General features: G+C 42.5%; 1 protein-coding gene across 1 annotated transcript; it reads left to right on the forward strand.

The window, feature by feature from the left end:
• The first annotated feature begins 1,756 nt into the window (after window positions 1-1,756).
• ARHGAP22 (Rho GTPase activating protein 22) lies at window positions 1,757-24,347 on the forward strand. The gene is made up of 7 exons (XM_051619509.1): window positions 1,757-1,956; window positions 7,226-7,433; window positions 9,978-10,110; window positions 14,638-14,711; window positions 16,460-16,581; window positions 18,956-19,859; window positions 23,869-24,347. Exons 1-7 carry the CDS (start codon window positions 1,836-1,838, stop codon window positions 24,095-24,097), a joined length of 1,791 nt encoding a protein of 596 aa, XP_051475469.1. The 5' UTR covers window positions 1,757-1,835; the 3' UTR covers window positions 24,098-24,347.
• The last annotated feature ends 1,247 nt before the right edge of the window (window positions 24,348-25,594 follow it).

Below are 25,594 nucleotides of genomic sequence, written 5' to 3' on the forward strand. Positions count from 1 at the left end.
CTTTGTCTTGTGTTTTGAACGACAAAAACAGAAATGTAGAAGTGAATGGAAGAATGAAAGTCTGTGTTTGCTATCTCCTGGGCTCCCATCCCAAACATGAGTCCCAAGCTCCATAATGTTATTAGCAGACGTGACATATTTTGAGGCTTCATTCCAGGGAACAGTGCCAGAAATTCTGATAGTGTCTCAGCCATTCAGAAAAGGGCTGGTCCAGCTCATCAGTTAGCACTGTGAGCAGGCTCTCCCTAACCTGCAGCCTGCTGTGTTCACAAGGGAAGATAGGATAATAAAAGCATGAAGAATATCCAGGATATCATTTGTACCTCTTGCTTAAGGATCTCCAGCACTTTCCAAATTTTATTTAGTGGGCTTTAAATGTTGTCTGGTGTATTGTCTAGGCTTCCAGTGTCTAGTGGTGCATTACCTTACTACTTAAGGTATGCCATAGATAGCTAAGGAATACCTTACTAATTTGCCATTGAAATGAACGGTTTGATCCTGGTATCGCTCACCTGTAGTGAGAGACAGTAATTTATTTGGGAGCTTTTGATCAAAACAAAGAATGTAGAGACAGAGACTGATCTCAAGTTTCCTGAGTTGTGGGACAACAGCGTCTGAGTGACTAAAATCTCAGAGCTTGACTACTATGTCAGTATCACCTTTGATATGTGTGTTCAGACTTATCCATAGTCTAGCTGAGGAAGTGGTGGACCACTAAGTTCAGATGACTGGTCTGTACAGTGACCACAGACATTATATTTTACTAACAGAAGAAGATGTGCAGCTACAGACAGGCAGATTTTATTTTATTTTTTCCTGCAGAGGGAGATGAAGTTAGCCAAACCTGATAAAATTCCACTGAAGGTTGGTGTAAATGTTTTGGGAGGTTATTGCTGCAGATCTGCAGTCACATGTGTGCATTTTGTAAATGGGATGGAGGGCTAACCTCTGAATAACAGCATGGGGCATTGTGGGATAAGCATTTTTCTTAGCTACAGACTTTTTACCCTGAAAGCAGGAGCCAAGGGGGGTGAATGTTCTCCTTCAAGTAAGTCCTGAGGATTGGTTCACCTGCAAGTAAGTCCTGGGGATTGCTTGACATGTAAGGGCCTTTTAGTTCCTTCCCCTATCAGTTATCCAGCTGAGCTATTAATCATCAGGCAACTTCTCTGTAAAGGGATAAAGAAGGGGCTGTAAGTACAAAAAAAAAGGGCACAGGCAAAAAATTGGTTTTTTTCCCTAAGCTCTGTAAAACATTCCAACCTGTCCCAGAGCTGTGGAGATACTCTCAGAGCATGTTAAGGCTAAGGTGGGGGGATGTTCCCCTCCAAAATAATGTTGCTGCTTTCTGCTGCTTTGCAAGTAGCTGAGAGGCCAGACCAGGGCATCAGGTTGCCTGCAGCACAACTAACATTGCCGGGATCAGGAAGAGATCCAGAGTGTGGCATGCAGACAGCAACTGTTGCTCAGCTTTTCCAGCTATCTAGAATAGATCTGACAAGCAATTAGAGCATGAATATATTACAGAGCCGATGGGGGATGCCTTTGTTAAAACTTGTGACCCATACTTAGCTGCTGTTTACATTGGCAGCAGCTTCGAGGGTGGGCAAGACCCTACCTGCCTGTCTTTCTCCTCTCTCCTTCCCCATGTGGAGGGAGCCAGGAAGCTCTGCATCTCATTGGATATTTCAAATGCTTTCTGCACAAGTCATAATTAATGCTGAGTTGCGGAGCTAAGACCAGATGTGCAGCCGAGATTATCTCCCAGGGCAGATCGGCTGCTCTCCACTCTGTAGCGCTGGGTGAATGGAAAGCTGCCAGTGCTGGGACTCAGAATGTGTCTGATGCCTGAAGTCAGGACTTTCTTTCTCTGCCGCTCCTGCTGTCTGACACTGCCTGGTTTCTGCTTGAAGCTCAGCGCCTGTCATGTAGCCGAGTGCTGCAGAAGAACCAGAGGTATGAGATGATTTTCCAGAGTTTAGATTTGTTTGTCATTTTCTTTTCCTAGAGGAAAAGCAGATACTTGAGCTTAGCCTCAGACAGAAGCTAAGAATCTAAAAAAAGAGCTGGCTTTACAATGGGGGAAAGAGTGGGAAGGACCCAGTCTGTGGCCAAAAGTACAAGCTGATGCCAAGCTAGCATTTGACGATAATTCTGGGGAGGTGTGTTTGTATTTGCTTTTACACTGAATATTTACATGCATGCATGTGGATGAATGAGTGTAACTGGCTCCTAGTAAATAGAAACTGCTCTTTGTGTGGAATGGGCTCAGAAGACACCAAGTTCTACCACAGACCTATTTGTGTGACCTTGGGCAAGTTACTTCATCAGTTTCTCTTGATTTGAACTATCTGTTGTTTCCTTTCCCTCATTCTTGCATGCTTTGTCTGGCTGGATTGTTTAGTTGTTAGGGACTATCTTTTCTTGGTCACATAGCTCCTAATGTGGAAGTCCTTTTTCAATTGCTGCTGCAGCAATTCACTTAGCGTGTGCTTGGGTGGGCCAGGGGAGGGGAAAAAGAGTTACAGGTTTGTGTGTGTTTTGTGCTGTGGAAGCACATGCATTTCTGAATGTCTGCCCATGATTTTTTCTCAGTGCTTTCATGTGTGAGAGGGACAGATAAATGGGAGCCTAAGCATGAATGTGGGAAGGTAAAAGCAGACTCTGACCTGTGCAGGTGAGCACGTACACAATCTTTACATCCGTAAACTGCCTGTCTGTGAGGCACCACATGCATGCGCGGGTGTGTGTGCTGCTGTAGAGCAACATCCAGGTGTGTGCTCCATTATCTTCCCGCACATCTTTTAACGTGTGTGTACTAAGCTGATGTAGGTGTGTCTGGACTTTTCCCATTTTAAGCATATAGGGAGCCTTCAGTCCTCCCAGTAAAGAGAACCTACTCGAGAACTGACTTTATTATCTCTGTCTTTAGTTTATTTTGGTTGAAATTAGAGATCTGATGAGGAAAAACTAAGCAGGGAGCATATATTTTCCTGCCCACTGCATGTCTGGACAGCGTAGCTGAATGTATAGGCTTTGTATGCTGGGATCTGGTGGGTGAGCTATTCAGGCCACGACAGAGAGCCCATCTGTATCTTAGTCAGTACATCACTCCTGGCTTGCTTTTTCCACAAAGAGCCACGCAGTTCTTTAAAGAACAGAGACAGCTTGTTGGAGTAGAAAGAAGAAATTCTGTAGCTCTGCTAGCCCATTTTTTTAGGATCTCTTGAACCTTTCTAAGATTAAGGATGTGGTCCCAGGCATGGTACTTATTTTGTGGGTTGTTTTTTGTTGTTATTTTGGGTTTGTTTAGTTTGGAGGGTTTTTTTGTTTTGTTTTGTTTTTTCTTTGAATCCAAACAAAAGGGCTTAGCTAAAGATAAGCATATGACAAGGAAAATTAACCCTTGGGTTGTTAGTAGCTTTTGGTTTTATGTCCAGCCTTACTCTGGGAGTGTGACTGGATGACTGAATGAAAAGAAAGACACTAATGTCTTCCAGCAGGATCATCAAATGGAGTGAAGCATCGCCAAGTTCAGTCTGAGCTGCAGGCCTCAGTGATTAAAAACAGGCCTGTGCCTCAAGGAGTCAACAGATGAAGCTGTGTGTGACTGGCTCCACATTAGCTTTTCCTTGCAAGACAGGACAGTCCCTGTCCAGCCTGGCAATACTGTCACATCCTGGTACTTTCAGAACATTTTACTGCAGCAGCTTTACAAGCTCTTCTGAGACCTAGCCAAAATGAGATGAGCTTTACAGAGCTAGCAGGACATTACCCCCTTAGTTTCCTCTGTTTAACCTTGAAAGACTGAAGTAGGTGCATCTACTATGTCTCTTGCCAGTGTAGCTGTGAGAGCCCTAGTGGTAATTTTGCTGAAGGCAGACTTCATCAAGACTCTCCAGCAGATGTCTAGATGAAAGATTTCTGCAAGCCCAGAACTGTAAGGAGCTCCAGCTTGCCTTTGACAGTCCCCTTCCAGCCGCACTCCAATGATAGTTTTTAGCTTGCTCCTTCTCTGAACCCTAACGCTAATTGCCTTTTCTAAGCCATCGACAAACTCTGAAGCCATTGCACAGATTAACAATTTGTCCAAGACCAAATTTCCAGCCCCACTCTAACTGCAGCTCTCTCTCTAAACCCCAGACCTTATGCTCTTACTGCCAAGACTTGGCCTGTGAGCAGTCTTTCTTCTGAGCAGTGGCTGAGGGGCCCTTACCAATCATTCAAGAAAAAAACAAAAAGGGGGTTAGGAGAGAGAAAAAAAGTATAGGGCTGCAATGTAATTGAGGCTGCAAGGGAAAAGTTTCAGTTATCAACAGACTTGGCTTGGGTGAAATATTTTGTCTGTGCAATGCTTGGTGACCTTTTCTAGCACTTCCCTGGAAAATTAGGGTTCAGGGTTGAAGGAAAAAGAAAACATAGATCTGCAATTGGAGTTGGGCTGGAATGGGACTGCCAAGACAAGGTGGGAGGCAGCCAAGAGACCTCGACTGGGAGAAGTCTTTCATCTTGGCAATGGCTTCAGGATCTTTTCTTCCCCTCAGCAAAAAAAAATGACCTGTGAGGGCTGTGTGATCTCACCTGCACAGCCCTGCAGCACACACTGTCACATCAGAAGAAACCCACGCTTGTGTCAGCTCTTTCCACTTATCATGCAGTGGGTAGATCAGCTTCACCCTCAGTCATGTCAGTCTTGGTTTCATGGCTGCTTCTTCTTGTTACCTATTTAAAATGATGTGAAACGAGGGGAGCGGCATTACAGTCAAGTAATATTACAGTGCCTTTGTATCCTTGAAAGATCACCATTTCCACCCAGAAGAAAAAGGTACTACCAGCCTCTGTGCCCAAGAAGGGGAAAGGTAGTGTCCCCACCACCTGGTTCTGCAGTAGACACCCATAGTAAAGCTAATACTGTGCTTGCGAAGTGTCCATCTGCTGCTTTTTCTGAATTTGAAAGCAGGTCTTAGCATCACACCTTAACCTTTGTGTCAGTGGCCTCTGTGAGGCTGCAGTCATCTTGTTACCCAGGAGTCACTGATGTGTTGATTGTACCTACAGGAAGTTATTGCAGTTGTGACCCAAGTCAACTGGAACAGCAAGGACTGATGTTACCTGAGATGTATTAGAGTATGTTGCTGACCACAGGCCTGCCGAGGCTAAGGAAAAGCAGATAAAAGCTTCACACTGCAGATGGAGATTACACAGGCAGTTATTGTGTGTGTGCTGGCTGAGAGGCCATGGAGACTTCACTTTTTCTGGATTTAGAAGTTGTCTGAGAAACTGAGCTGAAAAAGTTGTTCTTTCATGGCTGCCCAGCCTCTGTAAGTAAGATGAGATTACAGAGCAACCTCTGCAAAAGCAGGAAGAGATTCTGTGTCTTAGAATGTGACTTCAGAGACATTCATCTCAAATGAAATTCAAACAGAATAGAAACAAGAACTAGTAAAACCTTTACTCTGCAAGCAAACCAATATTTACAGTGGTAAAGATAAGTCACTCCCATGCTCCAGGGCATGCCCTCCTGCCAGGATAAGGAGGGAATTTCCTTTGAGACTATTCATGGCCCTCCAGCTCTGATATTGTAATGCAGTTGTGTAGGCTGGGTTGTAAGGAAGGTTTCTGTCTTCTGATGTATAACAAACTGGCAGGGAAATGAAACTGGACTTCTGGATACTTTTTGTGTATCTCATTCAGGGAGCTGAAACTGATAGTGAAAGACAAACTGAGGACTCAGCAGGGTGGGACTGAATACAGAAAGCAGGTTTGATGTGATGTCACTCATGAAAACCAGGTTGGATGGAGCTTTGAGCAACTGCCCATAGAAGAGGTGTTGAAGGTAGATGATCTTTAAAGACCCTTCCAACCCAAACCAGTCTGTGATTCTGTGAATGATTGTTAGGAAACTTCCTGTCGTGAGTTATCAGCCTCCCATGAATATAGCACTAAAATACAAATGGAAAGTATTGTTACTAGCAGGAAGGGAAGTAGAGCCTTAAGAAACAAGCAAATTCTCTTGCCTGGTATAAGCACATGCATCCACCCACTAAACACTGCTCCTTCTGGCTATTGGCTGCAAACAGTGTAACTCCAGTATTGCATGCTGCTTTTTTTTCAGAACTGAAGGATTAACTGAGTGCTGAATGCATGATTTAAATCTCCTTGATATCAGTGGAAAGCTTCCTGTTGCTTTGAGAAATCTTTCAACAGCACTTCCTACCTGCTATGGTCTGTTCTCATGTGACATTGAGTAGATTTTGGGATTGTCTCACTGAGGTCTTATTACCAAGATACAGCTAACCCCTGATGATACCCTCCCTGACTCCACCATACCTTTGAGGGTGCTAGAATTAGGGTTTCAGAACACAACTCAGCAGCTGTCCTTTTAGATGGAGCTGTTGCATAGTGGCAGGGACTGAACTAAGACCTCTGTCTTACAGCCTGAGCATCTTCTGTGTTTTCCAAAAGACCTGGTGCCAACAGTGGCATTCAGCAAGTGGTATTGGCCAGGAACTCTGATTTCCCCAAAGAGAGACAGTGCTTCACACCTGGTGAAGTAGATCTAACTTAAGAATGGCTGCCCTGTTTTTAGACTCTGGTGCTTCTGATATTTTCAAAGTGTGAGAAGTATAGTACACACATTTTAGAAGGAAGGGCAATGTATTTTGCACACATTTTACTCTGTTTTAAATTTTGTTAGGCAATTTTAATTAAAGGAAAAGAAATAGAAGTGCGAAGCTTACAGGATGGTGGCAGATTTTCATAATAGCCAGTTTTAATGCTAGCAATCTCCTGCTTGTGGGATTGCTGCCTGGTGGGTAGAGCAGCTGCAGACTGTTGAAGGGGCACTGTGTGACAGCCAAAGGGTGGGTGCATGCAGAAAGGAATCGTGTTCCATAAAGTTAGTGTAGCCTTTGTTTTGGCATTTTTGGGACAGAAGATGCAGTGGAAGTATAGTTACTTGTTCCAGATTCAGCACAGCTGCCCATAACCATAAACACAGCCTTAACCCCACCTGTGGACAGTCTGAAGCACTCTTAGGCAGGAAAAAAATCACTCAGCATATAATTCTTGGCTTTAAAAATATTTTTTTTCTTCAAAGTCTGTTAGGATCTGGACTTTCACTCACGTTCCCTTCATCCATGTCAGTTTCCCCCATTGTGTGCCCTGAAAGCTCTAGAAGAGTTTAAGCTGACACCCAGATGTCTCTTCTGCTCTTTGTTGTCAGGGATCTTTGGACAGCGACTGGAGGACACCGTCCAGTATGAGAGGAAGTATGGGCAGCGCTTGGCCCCACTACTGGTGGAACAGTGTGTGGATTTTATTCGGGAACGAGGTCTTAAAGAGGAGGGGCTTTTTCGGATGCCTGGCCAAGCCAACCTTGTCAAAGATCTGCAGGATTCTTTTGACTGTGGAGAGAAGCCCCTTTTTGACAGGTGAGTTGACATCAGGCTAGTTTATCTATGGCATGTAAAATCTGTCAGGAATGGCCTTGCAGCAGCTATCCTAGTTTGTATGTTCTTCCTTACCATTGTTCTCTTAAATTGCCCCTGGGGCTTGTTCCTGCATGGTGTTGTGTGTGGAAGCCTTCATTCAGCTAAGTGCTTGAGCAGAGGGAGACATCAAGCCCATTAATCTAGATAGTGTTATCCAGGGTTTCAGCTTAAGCACATATTGAATGAGATGCATTGCCAGATTTGGGTGTGGCATATGCAGCAGTTGGTGGGATCCCACCATAGAAATGGGTATGAGAGAGGTGAACGAGCAGTTTTACTGCTTTCAGATGTTGCATTCTCCCTTGCCACAAGCACAGCAGTTCTGTCCAGGGACAATGTCTCTACTCTTCCCCTTTGTCACCAGGTTTCAGAATAGTCACCATCTCACACATCTTCCCTGGCTCTTATGCATGCAATGTATAGAATTGGTCAGCATGTCATAACAAAGCGCTTTCTGACCCCAGAATTCTTGGCCAAAGTTATTTTTTTGGCCCACAATTTCAACAGCTGAGATGGAATGTTTATTTCAAAACTGAATATATCTTTTGATTTGCAACAAAACTTGAGTTAAATCTTTCTGAAAAAGAACTGGCAATTTTGCATTTTTCTTCCCAGTATGAAATTGTTGATGTAATCACTCCTTGCCTGGTGCAAGACATGTTTAGCTGCCTTTTTGGTCCTACTGACCGTATCAATGTCAGGGAGCCGGAATGGCCAGCTGCTCCACAAAGCAAAGCAGGTCCAAGATCAGGCTGGGTAATCTGTGAGTCAGGGTCCAGATCAACAGAGTCTGCAACCAGGCAGACATGGCTGTGAGGCAGTGGGAGTTGTAGTTCAGACACAGGAATAACAGCAGAGGCTCAGTTTAGTATTTGCTCCCATGGGAACACCGTCAGCCCTGGCTCAGAGTGCTCCAGTCAAGGTCAGCAAGGGAAGGGGAAGCAGCTCTCAGCTGCACTATCTCTATGTTAACCCTGAGCCCAGGCAGTCAAATCATCATGAGGGTGGATGTTCTCAGGGTCCTTGCAGCCAAATCCTGACAATTTCTCCCTTCTCTCCTATGTACATACTACCCAGGGTTAGCACTGTGCTAACCTATACAGTCCTTTGAGAAATGAGCTTTAACCCTAACAAGAGACCTTAAACTCCAGGGGTATTTGGATCCAAGGCCATTGTATAGGTCTGCCCCAACCTCTATCACAGATTCAGAAGTGGGATCAGATCTGAGATCCTGACTTGGAGACCTGGCTTCATTCCTTGCTGCAACTCACTAGCACTGCTTTCCCAGGTGATGCAGGCAGTGTCTGGCATATTGCTAGCACATTAACCTAGAAGAAAACTTTCCCTGGATGTGCAACAAGTCTTGGCATTGCTAACAGCATCCCTGCTTACTGCTACAGGAAGAATTAGCACTCTCTTGCATGGGCAGCACAGTGTTTGGTCTCATTCTGGGAAGAATATCCTTAAGAGTTTATTTGGAACATTCTTCTAATTCTTCCTTCCCCTCAACTTCCCAGACCACCCATCCTCCTTTCTTTGATTCTTAACCACAGTCAGTATTTGTTCCCTAAATGGAAGTGTCAAATATTTAGAGATATTATAATGAAAAAATGAAGTTTGAAATAATCAAATTGTGTCACTTCATCCTTTCTTAAACAAAATCTTTGTCTTTTTATCTGAACGTCTGGGTGTTCTAGTTCAGTATTAGAATTATCTTAATTCATGTGGAAGTGAACAAAGATATTTTGGAAAATGATTATAATTTGGAACAGGAGTAACTATGGAAGGAATTAATTAGGAATTACAGTTTCACTTTCATGCTTTACCTTAACCTAATCCATACTAATTTCATTGTCATGAAGATAAGCCAAGCCTCTGCATTTCTAAAGCAGGAAGCATCTTTACTTCCACAGGCATTTGCAATGGCTCAATAGATCAGTGCTAAATCTCACCTTTAACATTCCTTCCATGAAGGAATGCCTGCCTTTTGCATGGTTGCTTTGAAATGTGATAACTGAAGGTTCAGCACAGAATTAAAGCAGGCAAACCTAAGGGCACCCAAGTAGTGTGACACTTGAGGGTTCCCCAGTCATTGCCTTTTGCTCTTTCCACCACGCCCACTGTGACTTGTAGCTGTAGCTCGCTGGTCTTTGATATGTATAGTCACACTTGCCTGGACTGTATCACTGACATTCCTGATCCACATTGGCTGACAAACTACAGCACCACCCTCCCTTAAGCAGGATGAGGGGTATATCCCTTCTACTGCCTGTACTACCCAAGATGCATTCATATCTTAACAAAATGGGCAAGTTTCCTTGTTCCCAGGTACTCTCCTGCCTAGTACAACTATGTGGCAGAACAGCTTCCTTCCATGTGCCTACTTTGTCCTTGTCCTGAAGAGCAACCTTGATGCCCATTGAAAGGCATCAAGCTTTGGGGTACTATAGGTTTCTAAATCTCCTTCTCTCTTCTCTATTGCAGCAACACAGATGTTCACACTGTGGCGTCCCTCCTGAAGCTTTACCTTCGAGAGCTGCCAGAGCCTGTCATCCCCTTTGCCAAATATGAAGACTTTCTTTCTTGTGGACAGCTACTCTCAAAAGATGAGGGAGAGGTCAGTGATACTTTTAATCTGCCTCCTTCTACCTCAAAGATTGTTCCCAAGACTCAATGTAGTACAGCTTTCCTTTAATCACTCTTCAGTCCTGATTTAAATCAATGAAGTTCCTAAGAACCTTCTCCTGAATTTTCCTGAAGCTGTGAATTGGGCATTAATATCAGATTCCTGCTTGAAGCAGTTTTGAAGTCAGTCTTGTAGTTGTGTGCTTCTTTCTTCTGAACAAAACTGTTCTGTAGCATAATCAGCAAGAGATGCAAGGTAGGAGATCTGGGTTCCTTTCCCAGCCTTGCTCATTAGCAAGCTGTAGAGTTATTCCCTCTTCCTTGTTTCCAGTTTCATGTATCAGAACAGCTTGTTCTGCATCCCAAAATTTTTGGTGGATGAAATGTTGATCAGTATGATGCTCTTTGTATTACTTAGAGAAAAGACACTACGAATGGGCTCACTAAGTTATTATCCCAAAATAGGGGAAAGAATGCTATGAATACTTTACTGGAACCACCTTCTGATGTTGCTCTCTCTGGTTTCTAGGCAAGGGAAAGGGCTGATAAAAACCTCCAAGTCTGTGGCAATAATGGAAATTTTGATTCACTGCTTGGGAGGAGCAGGATAATTTACAATATGACTGATTGATCTGTTTTATCCATATTGTTCCTGTTGTGGTGATGCCTGAGCTCTTCACTGACTGCAAAGGCACGTTGGATCTGGTCTACTGTGGGTGGAACTGTGCCATCTTCTAAAAGAGACATTTAAAGAAGCCGTAAGGGTTGTTGCTAGTGTCAGCTAAAGAACCAAAAGCCTGAGGGCTTATAAATTGCAGTCTACAGTTCTGTCCCTTTTCTGTGTGTGGCCTTAAGAGCATGCCTACTACTTTGACTCTGGTGGGAATTGTAAGAACTGTTTCTGTACTGAGAATCTGGGGTTCAACTTTAGTTCAAGTGCCAGAAGGCTCTGGGGAGATTTATTCCCTTATGATGCCCATAGAAAGATGATTGCATTAATCAAATGTAGCATATCTGGTAGTGTCAGTCTTTTACAGATAAAAAGCAAGTTTGTTACTATCTGTACACACATGATGTATTCTCTAGCTAACTCTGAGAAGGCAAATTCCTCTGCATGACACTGCACATGGATTTGTATTTGCATCCTGGACACAGCCACATCAGTGTATCAGCACACTAGTGTTGTCTTTAATAGGTACAGGTATGTGTCTACTAGCTCCAAAACTTACCTTATCCTCAGTCAACTCAGGCACCTCTGCAGGGTGCTATGTTACAGGCAGCACAGGGATTGATTTCACAAGAAACAGCAACAGTTCTAAGGCAGTGGAGCTGGTTTAATTTTGGTCGCAAGATGTGCAGACTGAGAAGTTTTGCATCCATTAAGCTCCATTGCACAAGAGTAGAGACACTGCCAAGTTGGGCAAACTTAATTGTATATCAATTGCTCAGCTTATTAACTACATAGTTTGCCTGATTTTGCCTGCACAAGCTACAGCAGTTTGGAAAGCAACATCTGTGTTGGTTTTGTGGAAGCAAGGGCCAGGCTCAAATGACTTGCAGTGCAGTATTCTCTTTGGATTAGAAGGGCGATGAGAAGTACTAGGCAGCCAAAATGAAGCTTACAAAACAACTGCTGTTGTAAACATAACCCTTGGGTTTTGGTTTGGTTTTTTTTCTGTGTTGTTTTTTTTTAATCAGGAAAATCTGAAACCTCAACATGGGCTCTTTACTTTTTCAGAAAGGAAGGTGGAGTGCAAGGGTGGAGAGGCTACAGGGGCACAGTAGCACGTGGAGCAGAACGTAGCACAAAGTAATACCCAGCCTGTAGGGCCTGACTTGCCTCTCCACATAGTGTCCCCCCTACTTAATAATGTGGTGTCATTGAAACTTACTTTTTAGCACTAAGTGATAAGCAGGGAATTTCAAAATCAAACGTTTAATTTTGAAAAAGTATTTTGAAACAAAATGCAATCTAATGTTTTAATTTGAACTATTATTTCATTTTTGTTTATCGTTTGGAAGTTTTGAATTAGACTTTTAGACTCAGTATAATTTTCCTTGGTTTTTATACACACACACTCCAATAAAAACAAAATTTTCTAAGACAAAACAGCAGTTTGGATAAAACTGTTGGCACCTCACACTGTTGCTTTGTGACGATAGGAATTATTATGAAGTTATATTGGCCTAATCTCCATCTGCAGTAAAAAAATACTCCAGCACTGCCATAAGCTTTCCTTTTTTCATTCAGATAGCTGTTCATCTTCATTCTGCACCAAACTTACCTGGTATTGGAATGCAAACAGAAGCATAGCAGAGATCTCGGGTTGTGCTAAAGCCTCTAGGTATCTCAGCAGGACTGTAGCAGTAAAAAAGATTTTATTCTGATCCCAATTGGTTGGGAGGAGGGACTGAAAATACAAAACAAGTTTTATACTATGAATTAAGTTTTTCAAATCTCTTAAAACTTATGAATCTGAGATGACTCAACATGGTAGTATTTTTAGCCTTCACTGCAGGCTCTACTCCAGAGATATTAGCAGTTCAGTGGGCTAAGTAGGTGGCTTTGAGTTTTTAAAGAGGGGTCTGGATTTGGGTGAACACCTGAAATGTTGCTAGTTTTCCAGCCCAACTAGAAGCTCTTAATTGGTGCTGAACTGTTACACACATTATAAAATGCGTGGGTTTGGGATCACGCCTTGCAAGGCATGTATCTGCAATAAATTAGACACACAGCATTTTCAAGGAGGTAAGAGTTATTACTGCAAAATACCATGATGAATCAAAAGTGCAGTGCCTCTACTGCTTGCTAGGCTGCAGCCACAAGCGTGATCAGGGCTCTTTGTTAGTAATGCAGCAATTCTGAACTCGAATTTTCCTTTGCACTTTCACAGTGGTATCACAGGGCTCAGCCTTTTGCCATCTGTTGCTCAGGTGGTTGGTTGGCACAAATCTGTGGCAGATTAGACAGATGCTGCAGCAGGACAAAAAGCTTTTTTTTACCTGGCAAGTGTTTGTACCTCGGCAAATAGAAAGACGCTCTGTGTAATACTGTGTTTGTGATTCACCATGAGAGAGCATGGACGATAAATTTTTAGAATCTTTTTCTTTCAGGTAGCATCTTGTACCTTTCAGTCGTGTTTCCAGCTGTTCACAACTGCTTGCAGTTTCTGTTCCCAACCCCCCTCTTGCATCCAGTGGAGCCATGGTATTTTAATTCAGAGCACTTGAAATACAGTGCCAAATACCATCCTGATTTCTGTATTTGGGTTACAGAGCACAATTCAAGAGGAAATTAGGTCTGTTAGCTCAACTATGTCTAGTTCAAACTTCTCACTTGAAAGATGCATGACCTGAACGACTGACCTTAACCTTCACATAAGCAGCAGCTGTCCTTGATTCAAATGTTTTCAGAAGTTTAAAAAAGAGGATTGAAATTTTGAAAAGTGACTGCTCTTTTCTTGGTGTCTCCATTGTTGTCACTGTTTAACTGATACAATTTTTTAACTAAGGAATTAAAAAGACCTTACTGCTTTAAATAATTATTTTTTTAAGTTTCAGGTTTTTATTACAGAATTATTTTTTTTTGTGCTGGAACACAAAGAGTAAGAAGTGGCTGTACATTCAGGACATTAAATATGGAGGCAGGAATACAAACTGCTCTGAATCTTTCTGACTTGTCAGGACCAGAGAAATCAGACTCTTAGTGGCTGGCCAACAGAATTCCTTTCCTAATAAATCAAGGAAGGTTTGAAAGGAATGTCCAGATGTGTTTCTTTGTCTTCCCCAGTGTGTTTGAATATTTATTTAAAAAAAAAAAAAAAAAGTTGTCTCAAAAAATAACCAAGTGCAACATTGAAAAGAACAAGCAAATGATTCTTGGGACTGTGGTAGGATAATAGGGTTCTGAGTCAGAGGTATTCATTAGATGATTTAAGTAGCTGCAGGGTCTTAAGTCATTCCTCCAGCAGATGTCTTACACTTCAATGTAAAGACAGAAATTTTATGAGGAAGTATGTCACAGCTCAGAATGACTGCAAATGGAAGTAAGTAATTAAAAAGGAGGTAGTTGAATTGGAATGTTGTTTAGCTTCTTTAAGATAAAACTCCCCACTGCTCAGTTGAGCTTTACTGCAGCGTATTTAAACTACACCCAATGCCTCAAAGTTTCAAATAGGCTAAGTGCTGAAAAGCACATTTGCTGGTACATTTATAGCAGTGCCAGTGGGCACACTTTGAAGACTAGCAGGCTTCACTAATTGAAGGCTTCTACATCAATCACTAAAGCTGACAGAAGTATTTCCACTGATTTTGAGAACTGAATCAAGTTCTGGACATTGGAGTTTTGGTTAAGGCATGACAAACTGGATGCCACCATTTCTAAAGCAAAGCCTCCCTGTGTTATCAGCTGTTGTTCCTGGTTTTGACTCTGGAAAGAGGACTTTGTAGTACTGAAGGAACTCACGTCTGCTTTGCATCATTTATATTAATATCTCTCTTTGTTTTTCCTGTCCCTTAGGGTACCCAGGAACTGGTTAAACAGGTGAAGAATTTGCCCCAAGCCAACTACAACCTCCTCAAATACATATGCAAGTAAGTAAAATGAATTAATACTTGGAAAAGTCATGTTTTGTGAGGCTCAGTCTTATATGCAAATAATTTACTCTGCAATTGTGAATATTCAAGCATCACCTGAATGTAAGTTACTGCTTCTATAAAACACGTGGAGGTGAATGTGCAGCCTGTCTGAAGAAAACTCTTGGTTTACCCAAGAACATCAGCCAAGCAAATTGCTGTCACCCACAGCCTCGGCAGCAGGCAATAATTATGCTAACATATTATATTGCTTATTTCAGAAACACTTGAAGACCAGTAAAGAAAGGCATTTTTCCAGGTACTGCACACTTGGAAGATTTATGACACAAGCTGAGTAGCAGTCAGAATAGCCAGTCTGGTCTCTGATTTGGAAGTGAGGTTGGGAGTGACTTCCTCTTGGAGTATCAGGGACTCCACAGCCTTGTCTCCTCAGTTTTTGCAAAGTGGGCTGGAATGTACTTCGGAAGCTGGAACAGGCTATTACACAGTGAACTTCATGTTGTTTTCTGGTCTCCAAGATCACTGGGATTTGCACATCTGGAGCAGGCAACAGAAACACTGATGTGAAACCCATGACTCATTCAAGATATGTCAAGCCCTTGCCAAGTGTACGGAGAGATAGCATTTCTGAAATGTATTTTCTGAATGCTTAAAAAGAAATATTTTGCCTCACTATAGGCTTCTACAGCCATTTGTTTAAATATCTGAGCACCACAAAACATGAATGGCTGAGGCAGGGGAATACGGTAAAATATTTCTAAGTGAAGAACTGAGGAAAGGAAAAGCAAACAGTATTTCCTTCTGACTTAGTGAAGAAAACTTAGGGATTCATGGGTCTCACCACAGGGCAAAGCTGCAGAAAAAACAGAAGGACCTAGAAGTCATAATGCAAGCAGAAGCATTCAAAATTTCACCAAGTAGTACAGAAGGACAAGGAAACTTTTTCCCTGCAAAAACCCACCCACTCATGCAAAAATTAACAATAGTTTAGAAAACAGAGTACAGACAGAGTGAGACTGTTCACTTCTCAGGCCACTGCATCCTCCTTCCTGCTATTTTAGGTTTCCATGTTGTATAGTCCTTTTGACCACTTGGCTAATTATGTAAAAGCTATTTAGGTGTTTGTTACAGCCTTTCTCTATCAATCCTATTGAGAAGCTGTTCCAAATTACAAAAAACATTAACTTTTAGAAACTTTCTGCTAATTTACAGCTTTTGTCTGTCTGGGTTTCTTCCTATGCTATCTTTGGCTTGCACAGTCTTTTTCTTTTGTTGATGTTTGACCAGCTGATGCATTCACAAGAAGCATTTGGGCTACCTCTTGATCTGTATTTTGTTACATTCAACCAACAAGGCTCTTTCCAGAGCCTGCTAATTCTAGGATGATGAGATGAGTGAAATGTCTTTTTATTTCTGTTATATCTGTAAGTGAAAACTGGCAGAAGTCAATCTGTGTAACTGGAGAATTCCTATCAAAATGTGCAAATCTGTACTTGCACACCTAGCAGAAGGCTGGATATCTGGCAGACTGGTACCTTTGGCAGAAACCACCCTGTCCTCTCTTGTGGGACCTGAGCTTATTACTGAGCGCCTAAGCTGCATTAATTCTAGTCTTTAGGAGCATTTCAGGTGTCAGGGTTGTATAAAAACAGGACAAATCTGTTCCTGCCCCAGAATGCCAGCAGTCTGAGAAGTGACTTGCTTATTTCTTTCTTACTTTTATTTTTCTGGGGGGGCTTTTCAAGGTTCCTTGATGAAGTTCAGGCTTACTCCAACATTAACAAGATGAGCGTCCAGAACCTGGCGACAGTATTTGGACCAAATATATTACGACCCAAAATGGAAGATCCAGTGACCATGATGGAAGGTAGGTACTATTGTGAGAACACAGTTGTCTTTTGTAGCTACAAGAGTATTCTGAAAGTTACATACTTTTTGGTAGCTGTATCACTTGACTGCACAGTCAGCAACAACTAATCCCTTTCATCACTGTCTGCAAGGGTTGTATCAGTTGTCCTCTTATCCCAGTTAGCACTGGCCTGGGAGTGTCTCTCCTCTCCACTACAAGGCCTTTGTTGTGTTGCAAGTTGTTACGTAAAACTTTGAACCCACTGCTAAAATGAAATCTCAAATGTTCATCAGAAGGACCATGTTTAAATACTAAGCTGCCATCATTTAGTATTGGTGTACTGTATAGTTAAGACACCTCCCTCTAAATGACATCCAGACCACAATGAAAGAGATACTGTAGCTTTTGCTGTGCCACAAAACCATAACAAGGTGTCTTAGAAGTGCTGCCTTCTACACAGGCTGTGTATGGGTCAAAACTTCACAGAACCCAATGAGGAAGCTGAAAATCACTGTTGATTTTGGATGTAAAAATCTGAACCTTGAAAATTATCTCCCTTCATATGGGTCATGAAATGCCCAGGGTGTGACTCTGTCTGGTTGACACTAGCTCTGCACAAATGACCTCTCATGTGCAGATGTGTGCCCCACAGACTGCAACCCATTATAAGGTAACAGGCCAATTTCAGAGCATAGTCTGATATACAAGAGTTGTTCAGGGACTTGAAGCCTGCCAGAGATGTAGGTCATATTATTAAGGGTAGCTTTGAGACCCCCTCAGAGAGGGGAAGGTAGAAAAATGTGGGGAAGAGAAAAAGGGATTGCAGGAGCAGATACTGGGTTATTCAGCATTACAAAGGTGGAGATAGCTGAAACCTCAGTTGTGTGATGCTGTGACTTCCCCTAGCGGCCAGCTGGCCAGCTCTGATAAGCTTCTTACAGCCTTGACTGACAACATGCTTTTAGTTCAATTGCAACAGATGACAAGTTTGGGTTCAGTTCACTTCAGGCATTTCATTAGGCAGATTGCAGAGATGCTTGTAATGTGTGTAGGTGCACAGATACCACATATGCTGTGGTCTTCTGGTCTCTACTAACCATCATATGAAAATACGAATGTGAAATGACCTGGAATTCTGTATTACCACAGGCCCAAACTGTAGAAAAATGGGGATGCAGAGACTGGACTTGTACACTTAATCGTTATACTCATAAGCAACAGCACTGAAATTGTTTTGTTGTTGAGGATAGAAGATTGGTTAAACATAAATAATGGAAAATGGGAAGATGCTAAATAAATATTCTTTTTTAGCTTCAGGATAATATGGATCTGCTAAATTAACTGATGCAGAAAAATACTGCTGCCCATTCTTCACAAAAAGGACTTCAGTTGTGTCTCTCTTCAAACTTAATTCATGAATTTCATATAGAAATATCTGAGGTTTCACAGCTTGTTAGGAATGACCTTATTTCCAGAGAGGTACTTCTTTCCCTGCACTCACAAATATAAAATAGAAGTTGTAGCTGAGCTCAGTACCTCTTGCTATCAGCCCAAAATCTCACTATTAAATTCAGGCGCTCATCTTGAACCCTTGAATATGTTAGTCTTATTCTCTATTTCAGAAAATTATTAAAGATAGAATTAATTATGTATTTGCTTTTTTTAAAGGTTTTCCTCTTTTGTAGAAAGTGCTTTGTATTAGGTTGTAATACCTGGATTTAAATAATTACAAGTACCTTCTATACTTTCTGTACACCTTCTGCAGGTGCACATATGATACAGATGTCATATTTTTCCCAGGTTTCACACTTTGAGTGCAGCAGAAGGCCTGAGCTGTAATTTCTGGTTCTTTCAGTGAACATTAGGTCTGGGCCTGTTCAGACAATGAAACTGGGAGCAACATAGTTGTGGAAACCTGCTCTTTTTGGAAGCTGTATGGAGAGATGCTCCATCAGGATCCAGCATGCATCTCTGCACAGAGCTGCATGGATGCACGTGCTGAGATCAATGCTGGCTCTGAACTCCATGCCCTGGTGTGGTACAGAAATGCCGTGTTTCCCAGGTGTCCTCCTCTGTCATGCTTAAAATGTGTCCTTTAGCCAGCCAATTAATCATTGCTGCTGATCATTGGTTCTTTGCTACCCAGCTACATTCATGAGCTGAACTGACACCTCCATCCTTCTCAGTCCTCACACCCAGCACTGGCACAGTTCCTGTCTCTTGCAGTTCTGTACAGAAAGTCCCAAAGCAGTTGTTTGTGCCAACCCACTGCAGTGCATGGTGGCCACAGGCCTGCCTCACAGGGAGCTCCCAGGGCATCTCAAAGACAGGGAGTGAGTGTCTGAGGTCTCCTATGTCTCACCAGCTGTTTGCCTTTGTTTTCTGCCCACAGGTACCTCACTAGTTCAGCACCTAATGACAGTGCTGATAAGTGAACAGGGGCGAATCTTTGCTGTTCCTCAGGCAGATGTGCCAGGGGGGCAGCTGGAAATCAGACCTGTGCGTCAGCGCAGCACGGTGGAATGGATCTCCGAGGAGGATGGGGACGACAGCAGGTCAGAGAACAGCATTCCCAGCCCCCCTGATTTGCCTTCTATCAATGCTGTGGCACTAGGAGCCACTCCTGGTCTTGCAGTGAAAAATACTCCTTCAGAGCACAGTGGGAAGTTGACTCAGCCTGCCACCAGCCCCAACAAAAGAGTGCAGACACTGCCTCCGTGGAAATACTCCTTCCGCCAGCAGGGAGCGCGGTCTGTGAGTCCAAAGCTGGGCAGCTCATCCTTAGATATCCCCAACCTCTCCTCCAGTGGGAACTGGTTGATGAATGGATTGTACTCTCTCCGAGGCCATCGTCGAACAGTGTCTGGGGAACGAGTTAAAGACTCATGTTCTTCCCAGAGACTCTCCACTTACGACAACGTCCCCTCATCCAGCCTCTCCCTCAGCACGCACAGTATGGCCAGCACCTCCTGGTCTACGTCGTCATGTGAAATCTCCATGGTGGACTCGGTCAGCAGCTGCCCAGCCTGCCGGGCCAGTGACTCCTCTGCTTTAAGCTCTCTCAAAACCGAGTGGGTAACTCAGGACTCGCTGTCTCAAAGTGAGGTTAAGACTGCAGATCTGGAGAACAGCATCGACAGGTTTGAAGCATGTAGCAGCAGCAGCAGTGAGCAGAGCAACCCAGCTGCAGCTTCCAGAGACTCTGTCAAATGCTCTAGGGCCTTACAGAGCTTGGTGGTGGAGCTAAAGACAGAATTGAGCAAACAGAGGACTGAGTATGAGACTAGTATCAAAAGGTAATGTCATCTGCAAAGGGGACAAGGATATTGTCTGTCAGCATCACCCGTGTCTGAACATGGGGGTGGGCTACTAAGTGTTCGGGTTCTCAGACCTTGAATTTGGGTTTGAAAGACAGCAGATTTGGTTCTGCTCTTTCCTCACTGCTCTATGAATCTTATCTCTCTGATCTAAGAGGGGCTCAAAAAAAAAGGGATTTCTTTCACACAGGGAATTCCAGTATTTCTCACTCTGTGTTTCTTCTGGAAATCAGAATTGCACAGCTAATGCCAAAATCTGCTCTTTGTCGGTGTCCTGGAAAAAAGTACAGTGAGTATCTGTCTTGCAGGGAGGGACTGCAATGCTGGGTGGTCAGGCCTCAACCAGGAACTCTGTCAGTCTGTGCAGGTGCTGTGCACCAAATGAGTCTGAACTTGAGAGTTCTTGCTGCTTTTCCCAACAGAAACATTCTCCAGGAAACTGTTTTTTACTATTCCTCAGGGTTGGTTTTTTTTTTGTGGTGGTGGTGTTGGGACTGCATCTCAGTTACAACTTTTTCAGCAGCCCTTTTGTGTTGAACTTCTAGAAACCTTGCTTTTGATTTTGTATGCACTTATAGTGGTCCTTTGCTCACTTGGCCAGCTACTGACTCAAAGTAGCTGCAAGGTGCTCCTTGTATAGCAGATATGTGACCTGTGCAGGTCTTTGCTCATGTTGATATTTACTGCAACTGCTGGTGCTGTTCTTTAGATCTGTGCTCAGAAAAATTCCTTCCGGTTTTCAGAAGAGGTGTGAATGAGGGCAGGGGCTGTAGGAAGTAGAAAGTATTAGTAACTAGGAAGTCACATTTATTCATTTGTGTGAGTTAGTATGTAAGGTTAGTATGTTATGACTGCAAGTGAGTAATAGAATGGATTTCAGGCAAGTACTCAGGGAAATATGCACATTAAATACTGTTGCTTAAAAAAATTATCTATGGTTTAATATACAGCTCTATGCAGAATTGTCTACCATGTTATAACACAGAAGAATAATGAGTGGCCTGGGCTCTGCAGCACTGGTACTTTGCACTGAAGATGGGCTGCAGTTCTATTTCTTACTAATAGTTGAGTTCTCAGCCTTCTTTGTGTGTTGCATTGTCAGTGTTATAGTCCTTTAACTATTAAAACTCCAGCGTGGTGTGTTGGAAAAGGCCAGTGAATGAGGATGGTAGGTTGTGGATTTAATTTTTATTTTTTTTTAGATGCCCTACTGGTGCAGAGTGAGAGGGAGATGAGAGATTGTGCCTTGCATATAAAGCTGCAGAGCTGCGTGGCAAGTGTGGTTGCAGGGCTACAGAGTAACAAACAAAAAGGGAACCAGGCTGCAACACTTGGGGTAAGCTGATGCCTTACCCCATTAGCTGGACAGGGAGCACTGTGGCTGGAGGGGAGGACTGTAAGTTGGCCAGGTCTCACAGGGCACAAAGGCTAACAGGAAAACACCTAATGACCTAATAAGTTTCATAAAACCATGCAAGATGCAATCACTGCCTTTTTATTTAAAAAGGCTGAATCCAGCTGCTCAGGATTGCAGCCCGAAGAATCTTTCTGTCAAGTCTAAGAATTTCAAGCTAAGTTTTTCAGCTCTCAAAAATTTTGCAGTGTTTTTACTACATCTGCAGCAATTTACATGTGCAAAAATATGTTCCTTTTGAGACTGCATGAAAGGCTTCCCCTGTGGGAAGACAGGAGCTAACTAGCAAAGACAGGAGGTGGCTGAGCAGGAAAACTTTGGGCTGTCTCACTAGCTTTATTTTATTGAAGATAGTCTAGTCCCCAAAAGTAATAATTAGTTCCTTTACATGTGCTTGCGGGGTTTACAGAACTCAGTGTCTGTGTAGCAGGGCATGTTTTAATGAAAGAATATGAGCTTTTTGTTGGCACATACGTAAGTGGAGGGAAAGCGGAGTCAGTACCTGCCTGGGGCAGAGGTAAGGAACATTTGCTAATGGAAAAGCTGTTATCATCATCAACTGCCCATTTTCTCTCTCTTAGTCAGAGGGAGGCAAGTTTTATGGCCTTCCTAGAACCAGTCTGTTCCAGAGCATTTCTCCCTCAAGCTTAGTATACTTATCAGGCATTCTCCGTTGAGTTTAAGTAATTTGTTTCCCACCTGGGACTTAAGAAACTGGAAGTATCTTGGAGAGGACTATTATGTTGTGTATGTAGAAATGTAGTAAGCACTCTGATGAGCAGTTTTTTGCAGCCATACTACACATTTCTGTTCACTCATCAGTGCAGCTGTTGGTCTGCTGGACTTGGTGAAAAGTGCTGTCTTTGTGTGACTTTCTTAATTGTTGTGAAAGTTGTGACAATGGTAATATTGCCATCTTTTCAGGATGAGAGAGTTCGTGGTGTTCAGTCTGGAGAAGAGAAAGCTCCAGAGAGACCTTATAGCAGCCCTCCAGTATCTGCAGGGTGCCTACACGAAAGCTGGGTAAGGGCTTTTCACCAGAGAGCGTAGTGATAGGACAAGGCGTAATGGTTTTAAACTGAGGGCAGATTTAGGTTAGACATCAGGAAGAAATTCTTCACCATGAGGGTAGTAAGGCACTGGAATAGGTTGTTCAGGAAGGTTGTGGAAACCCCCTCCCTGGAGGTGTTTAAGGCCAGGCTGGATGAAGTTTTGTGCAGCCTGGTCTAGTGGGAGCCTGCTCATAAAAGGGAGGTTGGAAGCTGATGATCTTAAGGGTCCCTTCCAACCTTAACCATTTTATGATTCTATGATTCTTTAGCTGTGTATGAGGGAACAGTTTAAGGGGATGAACTGCATTGTCTGCATAATTGCGTCTTGGTGGTTACGAAACAGAATTCAGACCTTTCTGGGATTGTCACAACTCTTGTTGTTGCGGAGTCTGTAGCAGACCGTTGGTAAGTGTCATTTACCCTGTTTAAAAATAACCCATGCAGAGTTTCACAGGGATGCCAGGTGCCCAGACTTCACAGATGGGTATCATACTGATCAATGAACCTTAGGTGATGTTTTCTTGCTTGTGTTTTTTGAAGTTAGATGAGGGATACTTCTCCTAGGAAAAGCCTGATTTTTAAAAAAATTCATAACTTCTGAATATTCTAGTGATCAGAAATTCCTATCTGGATTTACTCCCTCCTCTGTATTAACACCATTACTCTGTCTTGCAATTAGGAAAGATGATGGGGAGGACAGCAAGTAATGTGCCTTCTGCGCTTGTTTTGCATCAAAAAAACATGAACCTTGTTCTTTGATTTCCCTAGAGAAAAGCTTTGAGTCTTGAATTAGAGCTTTGTGCACAGAAAATTAAGGTCTGTTCTTCAGATTCTTCCTCATATGAAATGTTGGTTTTTGTAAAATCTTGTACAATATGAAAAACGTTTATTCCCTCACCACAATGTCAGCAAAAAACTTTACAGAAAATACCATAAAATGGATGGTGAGGAAGGACTGTGACCTCATTCCTACCTGACCAATAAGGATGTTCCCCTGTACTGGATATCCATATAGGGAAACAAAGTACCAGAATGAAATCAGAAGATTATTCTGGAATTCTATATTACAACTCAGCCTAAGGAGTTAATACAGCTTCTCACACATGGTCTGTTGCCCGAAAGTAAACATTGTTTTGTAAAACTAGAGCATATTTTCTCAAAAAACAAACAGAGGAGGCTCCAGCTTTCAAGGAGTCTCTGCCCTTAAACTCAAAATTAATGAAATGGCAATTAGTGTCCCCCTTTAAAACTTCCTCTTAGAATGAAAATATTTTAGCTCAAAGTGGAACAACTTATATTTATTACAGCTATCAGCAGTATTTAGAAGATTCCCCCACACACTGGACAGTTTTAAGTCTCAGCTTGACAGGATGCTAAGCCACCTCATATGAACTTATAGTATTACCTAAAAAAAAGAGGTCCCTTCTAACCTGGTATTCTGGGATTCTATGATTCTATATTTATCCAACCACTTAAAAAACCCTCTTTTTTTTCTTCTCTCTCTCTCTCCTTTGGTTTTAAGAATTGAAGAAACAAGCAAAGACCTGAGGAAACAAGTGGCTCGGTTAGAAGAAGAACTGGACCAAGAACGAAAGAAATACACAATGCTGGAGATAAAGCTGAGGAATTCTGAACGTGCTCATGAAGATGCTGAGAAGAGAAACCACCTCCTGCAGAAGGAAATGGAAGAGTTTTTTTCAACATTAGGATGTTTAACTGTTGGGAATCAAAGTGCTAAAGTCCCCAAGTAGAACAAGCTGATGTACAGCACAGAAAATTCTATTTTTGGCAAAGCCAGTAAAAATGCACATTTTGTTCTGGTATATACTCATGTATCATGAGTAATTCTACAGTGATTGTACCCTTGGTGAGACTTGCTCTGTTGTCTTTACATGTGCTGTAGTATTTGGGCCAGCTGGGAAAGACTGCTAAACATAAAGCTTGAAAGCTCAGATATCAGATTGCCAAGAACCCTTTTTGTCTACAAATCAAAATATACTATTCTCCACAGCTGTACTGCTGCCATCTTTGGATCTACTGCTGGCTGAAGGACAGTGTAAAGTCCTGCAAGGTGGGTGGGATGACCAGAACTGGTGGACAGGCTGGGCTTGGAGCTGAGGGCCTCCTACATTTGTGCATGGGAAGGTGGCAGTTCCAATATGTTACCACATTAAATGTGGCTTAGCATACCGGTTTAATGAGCTGGTTTTTCTCCCACTCCCCCTCCCTACATAAAGTTTGTTCAGATTTCTCATTCCTGAAAGGGGCATTATTTTATGAAGACAATGTGAAAGCAAAGTCTATAAATGAGCTGAAGACAGATCTAAAAATCTTGATAATTCATAACAATTGTCCCTTATCCACCAAACAGGTTCCAGGGTTTCACAAAAATGCAACTTCTTAAATTATATGTGATTAATAATCAGATTTGCCACATAAATGTTACAGAACTTTAAATATGCACATTTTGCCCTGGGCATCTGGGGTGTTCTGCGCAAAAAAATAGAACTGTAGTAGCTGCAAGAAAAAGATCTCATGAGCTGATATGCAGTGATCAGACATCAAGATAGAAGAAAGATTTCTTATCATCAAAATACATCCAACTTGCTGAGGGTTTTTTATCACTTAAATGTTAATAGCAAAACTTATGGTAAAAGAAATTAGTGAAATTCGGGGGGCGGGGGGGGCCGGGTAAAGGGGAAGGGTGGAGATCTCTCTCTAACCTCCCCAGGACAGCTTACACTTAGCTGCCTTTTAACATTTCTCATTAAACCAGTTGATTTTTTTTTGTTGTTCGCAGAGAGATGCGGGGACAGGAAGAATATCACAAATAACTCAGAGCCCATTACTTCTATTAAAGAAAAATAATTAGAATGAAGTTGTAACTTCTGGTAATGAGCTGCCAGGACTGACTTCTCAAAGTTATATGCGACTCTTGTAGCACCCTGAGCCATGCAGAGCCTGCACAGAAAAAACTGTTTCGCTAGATTCAGCCTGAACTCCATTTGCCAGCTCAGCACTTGCAGAACTGTTAACTCTTTCTTGGCATGTAGCTTTGACAGCTGAGGGAGCTTGGGAGTCTCAGAGGACAAAGATTTTTAATGGCAAAGTGTCATGACCCAGTGAGCTGGCTAAAGGGAAAGTACAGACTGTGGTGAAGGTGCTTGCTTGTGTTTTTGGAAAATTACCTGAACCTGTCCTCTTTCCTTACTAAAGAAGAATGTAACTAATTGTCTGGAAAGAACCTT

This window comes from Apus apus, chromosome 4 (genome assembly GCF_020740795.1).
Source record: "Apus apus isolate bApuApu2 chromosome 4, bApuApu2.pri.cur, whole genome shotgun sequence".
Classification (NCBI taxonomy): Eukaryota; Metazoa; Chordata; class Aves; order Apodiformes; family Apodidae; genus Apus; species Apus apus.

Excerpts from the sequence above, each read along its gene's own strand:
- ARHGAP22 (XM_051619509.1), top strand. The coding sequence starts at position 1,836 with ATGTGTCTGATGCCTGAAGTCAGGACTTTCTTTCTCTGCCGCTCCTGC. Across the intron at positions 7,434-9,977 it reads GAGAAGCCCCTTTTTGACAG|CAACACAGATGTTCACACTG; the intron begins GTGAGTTGACAT and ends TCTCTATTGCAG. Across the intron at positions 16,582-18,955 it reads TCCAGTGACCATGATGGAAG|GTACCTCACTAGTTCAGCAC; the intron begins GTAGGTACTATT and ends TTCTGCCCACAG.